The sequence below is a fragment of the Notamacropus eugenii genome, chromosome 3 (assembly GCF_028372415.1).
Source record: "Notamacropus eugenii isolate mMacEug1 chromosome 3, mMacEug1.pri_v2, whole genome shotgun sequence".
NCBI lineage: Eukaryota > Metazoa > Chordata > Mammalia > Diprotodontia > Macropodidae > Notamacropus > Notamacropus eugenii.
The window spans coordinates 303,533,855-303,553,055 of NC_092874.1; the positions used below are offsets into that span (position 1 = coordinate 303,533,855).

Sequence of the window (19,201 nt, forward strand, 5' to 3'; positions counted from 1 at the left end):
GAGGAAGAACTGATAATGGCCACCTCCAACCCCCAAGATCCAGGGTAAGGCAGCATCATAGGCAGGGGCCCCTGGATTCTCCATATCCCTACTTCCCATTCCTGTGAGTGCCTCATGTCCTGTTCTATCCCTTCCATCTCTACCCCATGTCCTAAGGGTTTTCCCATTCCAAGAGGTCCCCTCACCTTTCCAACAACCGGTTCCCTTATACCTGGGCCCCTGTAATTCTCATAATCACACCATCAACCTCATTCCTCCATATCCATGAAATATTCCCACTCCAGCCCCATCCCATAGAATCCACCATGGCCGTACCTACAGACTTGGTGCGTGGGATGCCCTTTCGAAGGGATCCAGGAAGCTTTTCAGAGCCAGGCAGGCCCTGGCGTTCAAACAAAGACTGTGAAGAGAAAAGAAAACATGGATGGCAGGAGATAAGCACCTCACACCCTCACACTGATCCTCTGATCCTCTCAAACATCCCCAAGTCACCCCTCACTGCTGCCCTTACCAGTTTACTGACATCTATACTATAAAACTATACTATTCCACCCCCAGCCACAATTCCTGTGCCTACCTCAATGACCCTGGTATGCCCTTGACCACATTCACACCAATCTCCTATGACCCTAGTCAATAAGTGGTATGATCATACCCTCATTGATCCTGCTATGACATCTCTAATTGCCCTTCCTGTGAACCCCATAACCTTGAGCTCAACTCTCATGGATTCCTGTGACCCTTATAACACTTCTCTTCCTGGCTTTTGTGGATCCATTCATAATAGCCTCCATAATCCCACTCCCAACACTGACCCTCAAAGCTGGTCCCTGTGGCACCTCTCCCAGTGAGTCACTCACATAGATCCCTAGGGACTCACTTCCCATGGTTCACATCCCCCATTCCCAATGGATCTCATTGCTCATACTAACCCCACAATCTTGCTCTGACTAGCCCCTGTGACCCCATTCTTGGTGAATCCTGGGGTTCAACTGATAAGGACCCCTGTGATCCCATTCTGAGTGGCTCACATCCCCCTATGCCTTGTGATCCCTGTGGCTCTTCTCTCAGTGACCCTTTTGGCTACATTCACAGCGAACCCCACAGCTCCTCTCCCATGGGCTCCAGTCACCCACCCACTTCTCCTGAGTCCCACCACCCTGATGATGACCTCCATGGCCTCACTTCCAGTACCCCCCATGCTCCCTCTCTCAGTGGCCCCACTACCAGAGGGTCCTCCCACCTCATTCCCACTCCCCCCAGTCTCCATAGGTCCACTCACACTGATCTCTGCGGGAGTGATGCGCCTACTTGTGGGTCTCTGCTTGACAGTGGCTGCCCTGGAGTCAGCATCGGCGATGTCCGGCCTCAGTGTGGGCTCCGCAGCTGCCGCCAAGATCTCATCCAGCTTCTCTGCACAATCCAAAGGAAGCAGACACTGAGTGGCCCGTGGCTTCTGCTCTTTGATCCCTGACTCACCTTTTCCCAGCTAGCGGGAGCAACAGTGCTAAGCAGCAGCCAGAACTAGTCCAAGGTGTAGGCAAGGTGGACAATGTCCCAGGGCGTGGCACACAAGGGGGCCAGCCAGGAACATCTGCCTGGCCATGATTCAACATTACCACAAAACACTTATTTTACTTCAAGTTGTTCCCATTAAAGGGAAATCTCAAAGCATCCTGGGAAGATTCAGGTAGATTTCCAAACCTTTCCCTGAATTCATGAAGCCTTACCCAGCTTCGTGGACACCCCACCAAAAGGTTTTTGCTTGGTCTTGGCATCACTTCCTGCATTCCCCTCCCCACCCCACTGCCACCAACCCCAAAATCAGCCTCCTCCCCCATCTCACCCTCAGTCTTTCCAGGAGCCCAGGTCCTGGGGCCAGTACACACCAGAAACATCCCATGCCAGGTAGGAAGGTGACTGACCAGCTCTGGCAGCCTGTCTTTTGCCGGGCCCTCCCAGGTCTGCTGGAGACTTTGAGCAGCTGTCCCCACAGATCACAGCTTTTCCCAAATCCTCCTAACTCCCATAAGGGTCCCTTTTGGGATCTAAACTCTCATGACCTCAGGGGTATCCCCATCTTGAACCTTTCGTTCCATCAACCAATCGAACAAACAAGGATTTTATTAAGGGTATGCTCTGTGCCAGGCACTCCCCTGTAAGACATTCTGTTGGTCCTACTGCAAGATCTCCCCTCCCCACTTCAGTCCTGGGCACCCTGGGGTGGGGAGCAGCCCAGCTCTCCTCCCTCCCACCTCACCAAAGGCAATGGGGTACATGGAGCTGGACCCTCAGGAAGCACCACTCCCTAGAGAAGGTGGGACACAGGAAAGGAATCCCCCCTCAGGGGTAAGCTCCCAGCCTCAGGGTCCCCATCAGGGACAAGGTCCAAGGCTAGTAGTAATGAAGCTACTTTTTTCTAAGTTTTGTTCAGAAAGCTCCATCATGTACTAGAGGTACAGGCCCTGGAAGAATCCTTGCAGCTAGCTAAAGACCCTGGAGTCTAAAGGAAGCACAGCCAAAGAAGGAAGCAGTTTTGTTAGGCAATAAGCCAGCAGCTTCCCAGCAGGTAGAAGCCTGGAGGGGGGAAACGAGAGAGGAAAATTACCTCGGGCAGACTGGGGGTAAGCTGGCGTGGGGGCTTTGGTGCTCTCGGCTGCAAGGCGCCCCAGGAAGGCGTGGCTTTCTCTTTTCTCTTCTGCCTCATGTGGAGAAAGGAAGAGGAGCTCTGAGGGCAGGGAGGTTGGAAGGGCAACCTAAGGCCATCCCTGTGATGAGCAGGAAGCAGTCACAGAAAGGACTCTCTCCTCAGAGAAGAGAGAGGCGCAGGCAGCTGAGGGAAGCAGGCTGGAGGGGGTTGGTGCTGAGCTCAGGTAAGTAGGCCAAGTTACAAAGGAGCATCCTAACCAGGACTGCTATGGAAGGATATCTTGTAACAGTTCAGCAGTAGGGAGAAAGGTACCAACTTGTACCTTGGGCCCCAGTACCCTTAACATACAGCCTCAAAAAATTACTGGCAGTACAGGTCAATACTATTTAAAGTTACATCTTTAATTTTAAAAAAGATTTATTTTTAATAACACAAAATAGTGGAAGTTATTAAATGAATTAAACCATTGAGTGGGTTGGAGCAGAAAGCCACCATCTGGAAGCTGTCTCCCGGCTTCCACTATCACCTCCAGGTGGCCAACGCTCAAGTCTGCACATCTTGCTATGTGTCTTGACGAGGGGAAAGAGAAGGTCACAGCAACTACTTTACCTACATTTCCAGCTACTGTTGGCCACCTACACCTTGAGCTCCCATTATGACCTCAAACTCAACATACTCAAAACTGAATTTCTCTTTCTCAGCAAACTAGCCTCTTTTAACTTCCCAGTTTCTATGATAGACCCAGCTATCATTCATTCATTCCTTCATTCGACAAGCATTTATTAAGTCTCTCATATGTGCAAGGCACTGGTGTTGATTCTGAGGATACAAAGACAAAATGATCACTAGTCCCTGCCCTGTGGGCTCTGACCATGCCCCCAATCCCTTCTGCAGTCCTCAGGAACCACCTAAGGCTGCCCAGTCTATAGGAAAAAATCCATATTTCTCTGTTAGACATTCAAGACTCCTCACAATCCAGCACCAGTCTGCCTGAGGCCACTGTAACCCTCAGATTCCTAAGTCACACCCTCCACTCAGACCAAACTGAGTCCACTCTGGTCCCTCCAGCACATCTACTCACTCCCACTTCTGAAAGCTGGATCATGTGAAAATGTTCCTTTGTCTCCAAGACCTACTGGTGGAAGAGGAGGCATTAGTGGAGATGGACCTATCTTGGGAATGTTACTAACGGTGCATGGTTCCTGAGACCATGGGTCAGGAAGTACCCTTTCAATCCTCAGTCCTACAAAGTCTAGAATGAATGTTATAGAGAGCATTCTGGGTGGTCAGAAGACCTGAGTCCAAATTCCACTGACAATGAACAAGTCATTGAGGGCCCCAGTTTCCTCAACTGAAAAGTGAAGGAATTGCACTTAATGGTCTCTAAAATCTATTCCAGCTTGAATATTATGATCTGAGGGGTTATTTAAGGGGTGTCATGTCTGGGAACACCCAATAGAGCTCACTGACCATAAGGGATGAGGTTAAAGGTAAGTGGAACTGCTGGTCTAACCTGGCTGGGGACCAAAAAACTTTAGAAATGATCGATGTGGGGTTGCCTTGGGATGCCTGTTGCTACAATTCTTCAAGTAGGGCCCAGGTAATACAACCTGTGTGACTTTGGGCATGCCTTTCCACTGTCCTCAGCTCAGTTTTCTCATCTGTGAAATGAGGTGGCGAGCTGTAGATCTAGGTTCCTATTCAGGTAAGGCCAGGTACATTGGCCTCAGCATTAACCTTGGAGGAAGGAAGATCTGAGTTTGAATTCTGCCTTAGTCCCCCTTACTAGTTATTTGACCTTAGGAAAGTCCTTTATTCTCTCCGGGCCCCAGTTTTCTCATCTGTAAAATGAAGGGGGTTGGATCTGACAACCTCTGGGGTCCCTTCCGGGTCCAAATTCAGGATTCTACGATTTCTCCAAGGGCCCTTACCCTAAGCCTATGATTCTGACCCTTGGAATCACAGCCCAAGAAGAGCAGCGAGGATGCTCTTCCTTATGCCCTCTTCTAGGGAGAAGGCCAGCCACAAGAAGCCTAAATAAGAGGAGAAGACAGGCAGAGCTGGGAGGCCGGCCGTGGGCTGGCATGGCTTTCCATGGTGTCTTTTATGTCTGTCACCAGATGGTGCTCAAAAACCCCAGACTTCCTCTACACACCTTCTCGGGGGAAACCTGAGTCCCATCAGTGGGATATGGGAGGCATTCGGATGCTGGAGGGGAAGGTGGCCTCCAGGAGGATGGGCAACATGTTCTGTTCTATCACTTGACTGGCCTAAACCCTGCCTGTCCAGCAGGTAGCTCCCACTGACATCCCTCTCCTCTGTACTCACAACACCCCATCCTCCCCCAGAGTCCTGGTCCTTGGTTCAGTCTGTCCTATTACTGAGTTGTGCCTACATGGATCTTGGCTCCCTAATGAAGCCTTGTGCTATGGGAAGGACTCAGGGCTCATATATCTGTCTTTGCATCTCCCTTGGGGTCTCAGACAGGCAGGGTTCTGCACAAAGCAGGAGTTCAGTAAAGATGGACCAAATGAATGGCAGTGAATGGATGAATGAGCCTTGAGGAGTAACCTGTGTAGGGGCTGAGGTCACGTCCCCCTCCCACCATCTGGTGATCGTTCATCGGGGCTGCAGGGATGGAGGCACCAGACTCCCTTGTGGCAGCTGGAGCTATGGAACAGAAGCAGAAAGTTACAGCAAGACACACATGGGGAAGGAGGCTGAGGCCCGGGAGGCTTGCTCCTTGTGGGGAGGAAGGGTGCAGGATTCAGCTGCTCTGAACACACCCCAGGCTCAGGGCCCAGAGCCAGGGGACTCAGAGACTTTGCAGAAAGGATTATGGCACAGGGTCAGGAAAGAAAAGGAGACAGGTGCCACAGGGCTTAACATGGTCTGATGTTAACCAGATCCTCAAATGAGGAAGAAAAATGTCACCTAGAGGCTTGTCATGGAGCCTGACATTCATTCCTGGCAAAATGTTAGAAGCATTACAGCATTCGAGGGATAGATCATGAGCCATTAGAAAGGGAAACTGCAATCACCTAGAGGTAGCATGGGGTCATCTGAAAGCCATCTGGTTGTGCCTCACTAACAGCGTCCCCTCTTGACAGTGTTACACAATCTAGGAAGCAGTATAAATGGAGGCTGCCTGCATTTCAGCAAAGCATCTGACAGAGACTCTCACGATAGACATGTGAACAAGATGAAAATGCACGCTGAACGATTGTCCCAGGTGGCTTCTGAACCCATGGAATGGCCAGATCCCAAGAGCAATAATTAATGACTAGGTGTCAGGCAAATTCGAATCAAGTTTTCTTAACTGTCTGCTATTTCAAATGCTTCTCAGTAACTCACGTGAAGGTACCGGTGGCATGCTTCTCAAATTTACAAATGGCAGCGCAAAGTAGAATGGAAGAGTTCCCATTCCCAATGAAAAGACCCACATGGGTGTGAATGATAAGACAGAAGCAAGAAGGTGAAATGTAATTCAGATATATGCAAAGACCTATGCTTTGGTCCCGAAATTCAAATGCACAAATACAAAATGAAGATGTGACTAGATAAAGTCCATAGGTAATAGAGGCAGCTAGGTGGCTCGGTGGCTAGAGCACTGCACCTGGAGTCAGGAAGACCTGACTGCCAAAATGGTCTCAGATACTAACTGTGTGACCCTGGGCAAGTCACTTAACCGAGTCCGCCTCAGTTTACTCATCTGTAAAATGAGCTGGAGAATGAAATAGCAAACTACTCCAACATATTTGCCAAGTAAAGCCCTAGACAGTACGGAACATGGGGCCACAAAGAGTCAGACATGACTGAACAACAACAAAAGGCTGGAGACCTCACTGTCATCAGTGCAACATGGCAGCCAAGCAATGGCTCAAAAACTAACTTGGCCTCGAGCCTCATCATCATCAGCAACAACAACAAACATCGCGTTGGCTTCTGGTCAGACTGTCTAGAGGAGCACTACCCTCAGGTCAAGGCACTGAATCATTTTTAAGGGAGTCTGGCAACCTGGAGTATGTCCAAAGGAGGTCATCAAAATGGCAGAAGCACTAGAGACCATTCTACGGGTTAAGGAAACTAGAGGCATTTAGCCTAGAGAAGAAACGACCAAGTGACACCTGTTTCCAGAGGTTTAAAGAGCTGTCATGTGTTTGTGAGATTAGCCACATTCTGCTTGGCCCCAAAACGAAGAGCCAGGAACAGGAGGATGACAGCAGATTGAGGCTCAACGTAAGGAAAACCGAAGCTGTCCAATCATAGTTCAGGGTTTTATCTTATAGGTAGTGAGCCCCCTGTCATGAAAATTATTGAAGCAAAGGGCACATCTCTGGTCCTTCCAGAAGCTGTCTTTTCTAACTCACTGTACAATACAAAGGTCACTGGTCTAGAATTCCATTCTGGTATCAGTTCTACAATAAGCTAATTATGTTGCTTTAGGCAAGTTACTTCTCTCTGGGCCTCAGTTTCCTCATCTATAGAATGAGGGGACTAGGCTTGATGGTCTTTCAAAGCCTGCCTCCTTTGTTTCTACCAGGCAAATAAGGTTCACTCCCATGAGGGTCACAGTACTCAACAGTCTTTCCTACCGTCCCTCCTTAGTCTCTCTGGTTGTAGTATAAGCCTGTGCCATTGGGCTGTGGGAGAGGCTTTGGATGAACCCTCAGAGGGACTGAAGATAGTTGTCTCCTCTCCTCAAGGGAGGGCAGGAGGGGCAGGATGAAAGGACCACTGAGGGGCATGGATGTCTAGACCCCAGTCTAAAATTGCTTCCAAAAGAAGAAAGCAAAAGTCCTACAGTTTTCCATAGAGGGAACTAGGGGGGAGGTGGCAATATGGACCCCAGGGGCAGGGGATGGGGGAACAATGGGGGTGGGGATTATGCAAGGATGGGGAAAAGATGGGAGTGGGAATCTGGGTAGGGAGAGCTGCAAGTCCTGGAGGGCCATGGGTTCCTTACAAGCAGGTGACTCACCCCCTTTCCTCCTCCGAATTGAGGCTTGGAATCAAGAAACAGTACAGGGGGTGAGAGGCAATCTTCCTCCCTCAGTCCCTTGGGACCCCAGCCCACTATTCCCCATCCTTAAGATTCTCCCCAATTCCCTACCCCCTTCTTCTTGTACTCCCACCCCCAGCCCTCTCTTGTCCCCCTTCTTTTAGCCCTCACTCCCCCCTCCTCTAACACCTCATCCCCCAGTATATTTTCCCCTATCCTTTAGCAACCCATCCCCCCTTCTATAGCACCCAACCTCCCTCTTTTAGCAGCCATTCCCCCTCCTCTAGCACCCTATCCCCCATCCTTTAGCACCCCATTGTATGCCTTTGGCACCTTACCCCCTCCTCTACCACCCTAACCCCCATCCTTTAGCACCCCCTCCTCCCTTTCAGCATTCCTTCAATGGCCCATCCCTGATTGTGGACAGATGGTGTTTGAGAGGCTCAGGAAGGACCCTAGGTGAGAGGGGCATGAGCAAACCACTCTAGAAGTAAACACAAAGGAGATGCACACCCACACACATTCACATACACAAACACACCCATGTGCACACACTGGAGAGAAAAGGCTGAGCCCCCACTCCACAACTATATAGGTTTTTAAGGAGCAAGTTTGGAAGGGAAACCCTTGGACTAGTTAATGAATCATCTTTAGAATTTTAAGCAAAGTAACTCTATACAAAGGCAAGCAGAAGTGTGGTGGCTGAGGAAAAAGACAGTTCCAGAGAGCCTCAAAGTTATGAGGACATGTCTGAGATCTGTGGCCTCTTCCACTTCTATGCCAGGAGCACAAGAGAACATGGACCCTTAGACTCCCCCTGGAAAGAAGAGAGAGAAAGAAAGCCTGGGGGGGAGAAATGGGGGTGGGGAACAAAGGAGGCAAGTTCCACCACTTTCTCCTGGATCAGCCAGTAGAGCAGGCCCAGGCCTGAGAAAAGAGGGGGATCAGGCAAGAGCCAGGCCCAGGACCAAGCCCTAGGCTTCTCTAAGTCCAGAGCATAACAAAGAGGATAGCAAACGTTCCTTGTTCAAGTCCAATGGGAAAGCCCTTGTTGCCATGTTGTTTATCCTTGGAATTCAGAAATTAATCAATTTGTCCTCATTAGGAAGTCACTTATTTAGGGCTGAGCATCTCCTCTATACCCCCAAATCGCCACATGTGTTATGGCTCAGGACTTGGAAATTCCCATTTTACAAAGGAGAAAACTGATTCTCAGAGAAGTTAATGGACTTGCCCAAGGTCACACAGGTGCTAAGAGGCAGAGTCCAAATGGAATTTGGTTCTGCCTCTTTTCTTGCCTCGGAGGGAGTGGGGTGCATCCTCTGGTCCAAGGCCAATCTCTCTCCTTGTCCCCTCCATCCATTTACCCACACTTTTCCTTGTCCTTTCTTTATCCCTGACCTCACCTCATTTTTGGGCTCCCTTCTGTCACAAGCTTTCCCACAATCATACCATCCCTCATTCTCTCCCATCAAGACAACTTTCCTTGACCTACTCACTGCCCACTCTCTCCTTGGCCTTGTACAATTTGGCTTCTGATCCCAACACTGTTCAATCTGTTTCACTCTAAAGTCCCCAGGAGTCCAAGCACCAGGCCAAGGGGTCTTAGTTCAGACCTCATCCTTGACCTCTCCATAACCTCTGACACCACCAACTAGCCCCTCCTCCTGGCTGCCCACTAATGCTAACACACTTCTCTCTGGACGGCTGACCTGGCCCATCAAAACCCTTTCTTTCCTGAAAACTTCCCACCCAAGTAAAGAATGGTGCCTCACATGGCTAGAATGCTGTAAGGTTTGCCAAGTACTCTCCTCAAGGAACCTCAAGGGCAAATGGAAATGCTAGAGGGCCAATGACTCCACCAGGAGGGCATGGTGAGCATCTGAGGCAGCATTCAAACCCAGGCATCCTAATGCCAAGACCAGTGCTCCATCCACTGCCCCATGCCACGCACACAGGCACACAGTGTACACAGAGACATCCACCCTCAAACACACCTGAGCCCTCACAAGGACACAGACATACACACTACACAAGCAAATGCAGATAGTCACAGAGTGAGAGCTGGCAGGTGGTTCACACTTGGTATCACTCCAGCACCACAGGAGAAGCTGACCTTGCACAAGAAGAGGCTAGGGGTACTTCCTCTTCCTTCCACTGTAAGAGTCTTTATATTCCTTCCAAGTGCACCCTAAGGTTCACTCCTACTCCCTCCACCTGAATATAATCTCCTTCTCCTTCCAGGTTCTTAGAGACTTTGGACTAGATCCCTCCTTCACCCCTACAGTATATCCCACCTTCACTGATACCTGTGGCCACATCCTAGGGCCTCTATTGGAATGTAAATTCCCTCAGGATAAGGATGACCCTTTTTTAATCAAGATGTCTCCATGCCTGGCACACAGTAAGCACCTAACAAATATCTGTAGAATGAATAAGGTAAATATGACTTAAAATTCAATCCAATAAACATATAAAGCACCTTCTGTGTACCTTTGAACATGATGCTAAAGACCAGAACAAAGTTAGACCCTGCTCTGCAAGAGGATGAAATTCAAGTGTTAGGTGTTAAAGACCTTCCTCAATACCAGCGCTGAAGTAAGAGAAACAAATGCTATGTATGAACCAAATCAACACCAGATCATTTCATTGCAGCTGTACTAACAAGGGGGGGGGGGGGATTGTGTGTGTATGTGTATGAGAATATGTGTGTGTGTGCGTGTGTGTGTGTGTGTGAGAGAGAGAGAGAGAGAGAGAGAGAGAGAGAGAGAGAGAGAGAGAGAGAGAGAGAGAGAGAGAGAGAGAGAAGACAGAAGAGAGTTTTCAAGGCAAACTCCAAGCCACCAGGTCAGCTGGAGGAAATGGATGACAAGTTCTTGGCACAGATCACAAAACTGACACAGCCAAGACTAACTACAACAGTGACAAGAGACTCCAACCACCAAGGCATCTCCCAGAGCCCTCTTTTCGTCTTCTCTTCACCTCTCTTCTTCTCTCCTCCCCTTTCCCTCCTTCTCTCTCAAGCTGATAAATTCTTGGCTCTCCCAACTTATCATTTCATCTTTCAAGAGGGTGGGGAAGTGATAAGGGGTCCTGCTATTCTACACCTCATTCTGACCAAAAGACAGAAGAACTGGCTGGGAAAATGAGGCAGCAGAGTGGAAAAAAAAGAACATGGACTTGGAGTTAAGAGGCTGAAGCTCATGACTCAATTTCAAGCTTATTAGCCCGCACAGCCTAGGACAAGACATGCTCCTTCTCAATGCCTCAGTTTCCTAACTGTAAAATGGGAATGCTACTTCTCACTTGCCCTGCCTCATCAGACTACTTTGACCAAAACACTTTGCAAACCTTGGACTGCAATGAGTTATCAGAGAGAAAGTGCTGGTGTCTGGGCAATAATCTGCAGTAGAGTACCAAAGGCCTCTGTCCTTGGCCCTGTTCTGTTTGACATTTTACCTAGTTACTTTCATGATAGCCTAGATAGGCTGTTATTTGTATATGGCAGAAGGTTGGGTGCTATTATTAATAAAACACAGACAGAGGAGTCATGATTCCAGGAGATTTTGACAGGATGGAACCTAAGGTTAAAGTTAACAAGTTCAAAGGACCTAAAACTAAAAGGAAGATGGAGCCCAATTCCCTCATTTTACAAATGAGACCCAGAGAAGACAAGGGTCACTGACCCAAGAGTATTCACAGTGAAATTCAATAGGGATCAATGTAAAGTCCTGTACTTGGGTTAAAAAAATGAACTTCCCAAATACCAGATGAAGGAGGCTTGCTAGACAGATGGTTCCTGGGAAAAGGGTTGGGGCAGGGAGTGTCAGAAGGGGGTCAAAAGAAGTCAGTAAAGTTCTCATGTATTCTCAAGGTACATTAATAGTTGTGCCACTGCACTCTAAGGCTCCCCAGGCCTTTCCATCTGCCCTGAATCTGAAATCCATCTATTTGCTGGCTGCTTCCCCCATTAGAATGGGAGCTCCCTGTGCAAAGGAACTGGACTAGCTAGTCCTTCTATTTGTATCCTCAGTGCTTGGCACATAGGAAGTGCTTAATAAATGCTTTCATTCACTCAGTAACAGAAATCCATCATCCAACACAAGGGAGGTAACTACCTTTCTTAACTCTGCTCTCCTCAGACCAGAGCTGAAATATTAGCCTCAGTTCTGGATATCACCTTTTAGAATAGATGTAGAAGCAGGACTGAAAACCTTGAGAAGACGGCTGTCTATCAGGATATCTGAATACTGACCACTAACTAATGGATGAAGGAACTGAAGGTATTCAACCTGAAAAAGAAAAAGTTCAGGGGGAACTGTCCAAGCCTCAGAGGGGCTGGAATGTGAAAAAGATTAGGCTTATTCAGTGTGGCCACAAAGGGCAGGACCAGGAGCAGAGGGTACCAGAGGGACCCATTTAGGCTTCGGGTAATAAAAACCATGCTAATAATCATAGCTGTCCCAAAGTGGAATGGACTGCCTTGAGCAACAGGGAGATCCAAGCCTAGACATCTTGGAAATCAACCAGAAGGCTGCTTGGGAATGCTGAAGAAGAGCCACACTTTGAATAGGGATTAGACTAGCTGGCCATCACAAATATTTCCAGCTCTGCCACTTTATGCTCATCAGAGAAGTGAGCTATGCCATCCATCCTGTAGTGCAGGGTAGGAGCCTTTACCCCTGAGGGTAAGAACCTGACCTAAGTTAACCCGGGTTCCATTTCTATCCTTAATTCCATTCTAGAGTCATGGGCCAGGCTCTTTAGACAGAAACAGCCCTGGAGTGATGAGGGGCAATTCCCCATGTCACTCAGCCCCAGAGAAATCCAGAAGGCTGCCTTCTGAGTGGACCATGGTACAGTTTATCAAGTGGACCTGGGCCTAGCCCTTAGTGAAAGTGAACCAACTGGCCACTGGACCATAGATCAGTCTGGTCAGGATGGCTCAGTCCCCAGAACCCAAAGCCCCTGGGGCAGGCTGCAGAGCTAAAAATGACCGAGACTCTGCACCAGGACAACCCCTTGGGGCCCCAGCTGCTACCTCTCCCCTCATTTAATAGCAACTGTGAAAGGTAGCCAGGGTGAGTCAGGGTGTGACCAAAGACTAATCTGGATGAAGCTCTTTGATTTTCACATGGTCTAAAGCATCACAGGACTATAGATTAGGGACCTTAAAGGCCTTTTTTCCTATAGCCCATTTTACAGATCATGAAACAGAGGCCAAGAGAAGTTTAGGGACTTGACCAAGGTCACACAGTTAGTAGCAGAGCTGGGGCTCATACTGAGCTCTCTCGACAGTTCAAGGCCCCTTGTGACTAAATCACGTTATCTTCACCTCAGACCTCGGAACTCTGTTACATCCACCTCATGATCTAATCGGCCAAGGATGAAGGGAGGATTCCAATAAGGAAAGAAAAAGCGAGACAAAGAGAGACACAAAGAGATAGAGATACAGAGGCAAAGACGATGAGACGCAGACTTGGACGCTCAGCACCCACAGATACCACTCACGCGTGTGTGTGGCCTGTTCTCCCAAATATTGAGCTGGAGGCCCAGAGCAGAGCCCTCACTCCCACCATAGATGAGCCACCCACACTCCTGTTGCATTCCTCCCCATCCCACCTTGGACCCTGGGCATCAGATGGTTCTCTTTGAGGAGACCAAGCCTACACAAATCCTCACCCTGTCTGTCCCCATACGCCACCTCCCAGAGCCTCGGAACTGTAGGCTGGGGCCTCAGACATCAACTAGTCCAAACCTCCCATCCAAAGAGTAGAATCTTGGCTTCCGACAGAGCACCTGTGTGGCTTTGGGCAAGCTCCTCTTCCCTGCTGAACTTGATGACCTTTAAGGTCTACATCTAGTGAGTGCATAGATACACATAACTTGCCACCTCCTAAAGCAGCGCATCCAGGGTTAGACAGCTCTGAGTGCTAAGAAGTTGTCCTTATATTGAGCTGTGATAGCTCCCAAAGCATCTAGTTGGCCCAAACAGAGGGAGTTTCTCCTTCAGCATACACACCTCCATCCTCATTCTCCAACCATTCTATCTGTCCTGGCCATCCCTGTCCTCCAACCTCCATCCAAATTTCCCTTCCCAGCCTTTCTATTAACCATTCCCATGCCTAGTTCTGGCATCCCTAGTTCTGGCCCTTTCCCCACATCCATCCTCATTCCTCTGGTTGGCTTCTCACATTACCTCCACTCCTGTGCTCTGCTTCCAGCCCTCCAATCCACCAGCACTTGGTGATTGCCCCAACCACCCCACCTGCCAGTCCATTCCCATCCTTTGAGCTATCCCTGCACACACATTCCCCAGCACTTCTTAGTCTGCCCCAGTCTCCACATCTGTCCCCCCAGGCTATCCTTGGACCCTGATGTCCATTCCCAATTCCCCTGTCTGTCCGTGCCCAGTAGCCACCCCCATCCTTGGATCCATTCCTGTCCTCATATTCACTCTCATCCCCTGGCTCTTTCTCATCCATATGCCCTGCTCTGACCTTGTCTCCATATTCACCCTCATTCCCAAGCCTATCCCAGCCCTATTTCTGTTGTGTCCCCATCCCTAGGCAGTCCTGACATGCAGACATTCATCCTTCACACTCCCCTTGTCCCCAACAAGCAGCCCTCTCCCCTGGTCTACCCCCCTCTCCCTTCTGTTGGCTTATCTGTCCATTCCAACCTCTATCTCCAACCCTCCTCCCCTCGGGAATCACAGGGCCCCTATCCTCCCCAGGTCGCCCCCACCGTCACTCACCCAGCTCCTCCAGTTCAGCAGTCATGGACTTGGAGCGCAGAGTCAGCGTGGTACTGGGAGCCCTCTTGGGGGGCGGAGGGGCTGGAAGGAAGAGGGATGACTTGGACTTCCTGTCCAGCAGCAGGAGCCGAGGGGTGGCCAGGTGCAGATGCCACTTCCGCTCCACAGCCTGAATCTCCTCGTATTCACGGGAGGACGAGTCACACTGAGCCAGGATCTTGTTCAGGCTGCGGCTGGAGGCAAACTTCTTCATGATGTTGGGAGGGATTGGGGCCCAAGAGGGAGGGGAGAGAGGGACTCCTGGAGCCTTGGATTTCAGGCACTCTGAGGGGGTCAGAGGGAGAAGCCCACAGGGGTCAAGAGCCCAAGGGTTGAGGGTAGAGTCAAGGGGACTCAGGAGGCTCTGAGCATCTGGAATCACTGGTAGCTTGATTCCCTTGCCCTGAGAGTGGCTGAGGAGGCTGGAACAGACTGGGTGTTCAGGGAAGAGGGCACACCAGTACCATGAGGTCAGAGGTTGGAGTAGAGGGCAGGGCCCAGCTCACAGATTCTGCAGGGCCTATACCTGCCCCAGAAGGAGGCCAGGGCTCCTCCCTTCAGCCCGCCACAGGCCCAGCCCACCAGAAGCTTCGGAGGAAGGGTGGGGCGAGGAGCCCAGGGATGGGGAATTCCGCAGGGCTTGGGGATGCCCAGCCCAGCCAAGGGGCCCTTCCCAAAGCCTTCCAGGCCCTGAGCTGCAGCGCGATGCTAAACAAATGCCTCTCCTCTTCAGGTACCGCCTCCTCCCCTTCCCCCCCCCAATACGGTGGCTTCAACGCTCACTGTTGCTACGGCAACGCAGGCCTCCAGGCAGCTGCCACCACTGCCGGAGACTCCCTACCCCCCCCCATTCCTCCGCCCCAGGGCGGGGAGCCTGACGCCAGAAGGGGGGACACAAGGAGAGGGCACGTAGGAAAAGAAACTGGGGGACACACAGCCCCAGTCCCCTTTTCTTCTTGCTTTCCCTTCTTATGACGTTCCTCACCTTTCCAGAGAACTCCTCCAGACCACCTCAACCCCCTCATCTGCTTTCAGCCCCCCAGGCTCCCCGCCCTCTCGGCCCCCTCCATCTCCTGGTACCTTTCCTCTATTCTCAGCCCCCAGACTCCCAGCCCCTTCTGCTCCCTCCATCTCCTGGGGCCCTTCCTCTATTCTCAGTCCTCAGGGTTCCCCTCCTCCCCTGCTCTCTCAGCCTCTCTCACCTCCTACTCTGCTCAGTATTCCTAGGTTCCCCTTCCCCTCTCTGCTCTCCCAGTCCCCTGACCTCCTTCCTCTACTTTCTAGACTCCCCTACTCTGTCAGGTCTCAAGATACCCCCCATACTTTCGATCAAGGCCCCCTCACCTCTCCGCCTTGCCCCCTCTTCCTCCGGTTTCCTTGTCACTGACACGACCTTCATGAGCAAGCGGTTCCCACCCTGGCGGATCAAGGCCACAACCTGCTTGTGTCCAACCTTCACCACGTTCACTCCGTTCACCTGTGGATGGATTCACCCCAAAGAAGGGAAGAGAGGGAGGGGTGACCTCGCTGACCCTGGTACTCAGTCCTCTGGTATTGGCCTCCCTAGCCTGCTGAAAGTCCCAGATCCTGACTCTGACAAGAGGCCATCAGCACTCACCCTGGCACTGCTCCCTGAGATCAGAGAGCAGTCCCTCAGGGACCTATTTGACCCCAGGGGAGTTTCCAGCCTGGGCCTGCTCTCCCTGGGGGTGGGGAGGTGGAGCTTGGAATGATCCTCAACACCTCCTTCCTCCTCCCAGGAATCTGCTTGGGTTGTGAGGGCTAGGGGGGTGGAGAGAGAAGCAAGGTGATGGCAGAGGGGAGCTAGGAGAGGCAAGGGCTAAAGATGAGGGGAACCACAGGAGAGTCAAGGTATAGCTGGGGATGTGGAGAGGGTCATGGGCTTGGGGATCTAGGAACAGAAGGGTGGTGGGAAGAGGCCCAGGGTCATGGTGGCCAGGGAGCTGGGAGAAGGAAGAGCTAGAATTATAGAATAATAAATTTAAAGAAGGAAAAGGCCTTAAAGATCAGCTAGTCAAAGCTTTGCTTTGCTTTGCTTTTTTTGACAAATGAGGAAACAGAGACTCAGAAAGGTTAAGTGACTTGCCCAGGGTCACACAGCTAGAAAGTATCACAGGTAGAATTTGAAACCGGGCCTTGCAGACTCCAATTCCAACACCTGATCTGTTCACTATGTCACATATAAGGCATCAGAAAGGCTGAGGAGAGAGGGAGGGAGAGAAGGAGGACAGTCTCAAATGACCCATTTACTGGAGCTGGAAGAACAAAGGCCAGGGTGATAATGGGAGGGGCTAGGAAGGGCTGAATAGGGTTGTAATAGAACAGGAGGCTGGGCTAGAGCAAAACTAGAAGTATACATGGCAGAAGGGCTTGGGCTGGGGGAAGACAGCCTAATGGTCTAAGAAGGCTGAGGGCAGCAGTGGTACAAGGACCGGAGAAGGACCAAGGTGATGGTGGAAGGAGTAGGTGAAGAGAGTGAGGGCTAAAAGAGACTATGGTTGAATGGGGAAAGGGAGATGGGGTGGGTTGTGAGCCTAGCATAAGCTAGTCTAGGAATGGGGAGAGCATGACAAGGGTTGGACAAGCCAAGAGAAGGGGAGTGAATGAGGAATTTATCATAATAATAGCTTGCATCTACAGAAGAAACGTGTTTTATGAATATCTGCTATGAGCCTCACAATGACCCCATAAGACAGATGCTCTTATTGTACCCATTGCTTAGAACTAAGTGACTTGCCCAGGGTCACACAGCTGGGAAGCGTCTGAGGCAGGATTTGAACTAAACAGTCTTCCTGATTCCAAGCCTATTGCTTGTTCTTCTGTACCCAACTCTTAGAGAGGGCTAGGAAGGAGCTGGTCAGGTCAGTGGGAGAAGAACTGGGCCCTAGGGGAAACCTAGGAGGATAGCAGAAGAGGGAATGAGAAAGGTGAAGAGCAGGGAGGGCAGTGGTGGAGGGACAACAAGGGAGAGACTGAAGGAGGAAACGAAGACACAGGTTATGATTTTGGGGGCATGGAAATTTTGGGAAATGAGAATGGCCATAGAGGAAATAGTCCCTCCTTCCTCCAAGATCTCAGGATCCTTTTCTTCTGAGTCTCCTTTACCCTTCAATTGCTCCATTTTGTGCTCAGTTTGATTCATCAGACCACAAGATCTCAAGCAGAAAGGACCTTGGGGACATCTGTAGAGGAGGAGACTAAGGCCACCCAGAAGGCGAAAGGTTTGACTCTATTCATTGTCACCAGGCAGGAAGGAACAAAGCTGAGAAAGACTCTCTAAGACCTCTTATTCCAAATCCACTTCCCAGTTCAAGTCAACAAATGTCCCAGGGCTGGGCCCTGGGGTCCACAGTGATGTGCACATGTGGCCTACCTCCCTATGGGCTGTGAGCTTGAGTAAGTATCATGTCTCCTGGAATCATGGTCTCTCCCTCATCCCCAGCCTGGGGCTTTGCACACAGTAGATACTAAATACATGCTGGATTGCTCAATCAAGTGGAAAGGGGTAGGGCTTGGGATGGGGGGCACAAAAACTCACCTCAATAAGGAAGTCTCCTGTCCGGAGTCCTGCCCTCCAGGCCACACCCTCATAATCCACAGATTCCAAGTACTGGAGAGCAGGGAAGGCTGGGGTTGGTGTGAATTCTTCAATGGGGGTCTCTGCTATTGAGAGATGCAAAGAAGGGACATGTGAGCCAGGAGAAACAAGTGCACAAAGATGGAGAGAGATGAGGATCAAGGAGTCAGTGGATCAGTCAACCCCTCAATCAATCAACAAGCATGTATTAAGTGCCTACTGTGTGCCCAGAGGCAGTAGAGACACAAAGGCAAAAGTGAGACAGGCCCTATCCTTAAGGAACTGCCATTCTGTTAGGTCAATAAGAGGGGAAGTATGCAAGAAAGACAGGAGAAAGAAAGGACTCTGGGAGAAAGATCAGGGAGGGAAGGCGGAGTGCTATTGAGGAAGAGAGCCCAGAAAGGTGCTGGGTGGGAGGAAAGAAACATGGTGAGAGGAGAAGACAACATGGGTCTGGAGAAAAGGAAACGGGGCTGACGAAAGACAGGAGTTGGTAAGTGGAGATAGAAAGGGAAACCCTGCAAATGGGGTCAGGGGTTCGGGGCACAAGGATCCCAAATCAGGGATCCAAGCTGGGGACAAATCAGGAGATGACAGAGAGCTGTAGCCCCCATCCCGAGAGTTTGTTCTTCCACCCCCCCAAGAGCTCCCAATGATGGGGGGGAAGGAGAGGGGTCCTCCTCAGGAAAAGACCGTCCCAACTATCCCCACCATCCCTCCCACTGGGACCAAACACAGGAAGCTCCAGCTGGTTACAATATAGCCAGTTACCCAAGCCAGCTACACTGTAGCCAACCGGTCTCCAAAGTTTCCAGTACAAGAGAGTAGGGAAAAGGGAAAGGAAGACATCACAGGAGCTAATGGAAAAAAGAGAGGACAAGCGCCCCCCTGTGGCAGGTGCCTAGGATGGGCCAGCGGAGAGTCAGCTCAGCCCAGGAAATGAAGGATCCCTGAACCCTGAGCTGAGATCGGAAGAGGCTTCCAAGGCCAGGGGGCCAATCCTTTCACATTACAAGGGCGAAACTGAAGACAGAGAGTTTGAACGAAGACTAGATCTAGGGTGTCTTCAGGGGCCATCAAGAGCTCCTTCCATTTACAGATGCTAAAATTCGGACCCCATGAAGGTTAAGGTTTCATGGGTAATAAGCACTGAAG

At 50.4% G+C, this 19,201-nt stretch overlaps 1 protein-coding gene across 6 annotated transcripts in view; it reads right to left on the reverse strand.

Moving 5' to 3' along the window:
- SHANK3 (SH3 and multiple ankyrin repeat domains 3) overlaps nucleotides 1-19,201 on the reverse strand; it is a 69,954-nt gene that overhangs the window by 26,829 nt on the left and 23,924 nt on the right. For 4 of the 6 annotated variants that reach the window (XM_072596387.1, XM_072596389.1, XM_072596391.1 and 1 more), the window contains exons 16-22: nucleotides 18,008-18,132; nucleotides 15,793-15,925; nucleotides 14,410-14,490; nucleotides 5,222-5,320; nucleotides 2,609-2,698; nucleotides 1,283-1,413; nucleotides 316-400 (exon numbers count right to left, since the gene is read on the reverse strand). In XM_072596387.1, the coding sequence (XP_072452488.1) occupies nucleotides 316-400; nucleotides 1,283-1,413; nucleotides 2,609-2,698; nucleotides 5,222-5,320; nucleotides 14,410-14,490; nucleotides 15,793-15,925; nucleotides 18,008-18,132 (744 nt within the window). The remainder of the gene's footprint in view (nucleotides 1-315; nucleotides 401-1,282; nucleotides 1,414-2,608; nucleotides 2,699-5,221; nucleotides 5,321-14,409; nucleotides 14,491-15,792; nucleotides 15,926-18,007; nucleotides 18,133-19,201) is intronic. The other 2 variants (XM_072596388.1, XM_072596392.1) reach the window with 2 other exon arrangements.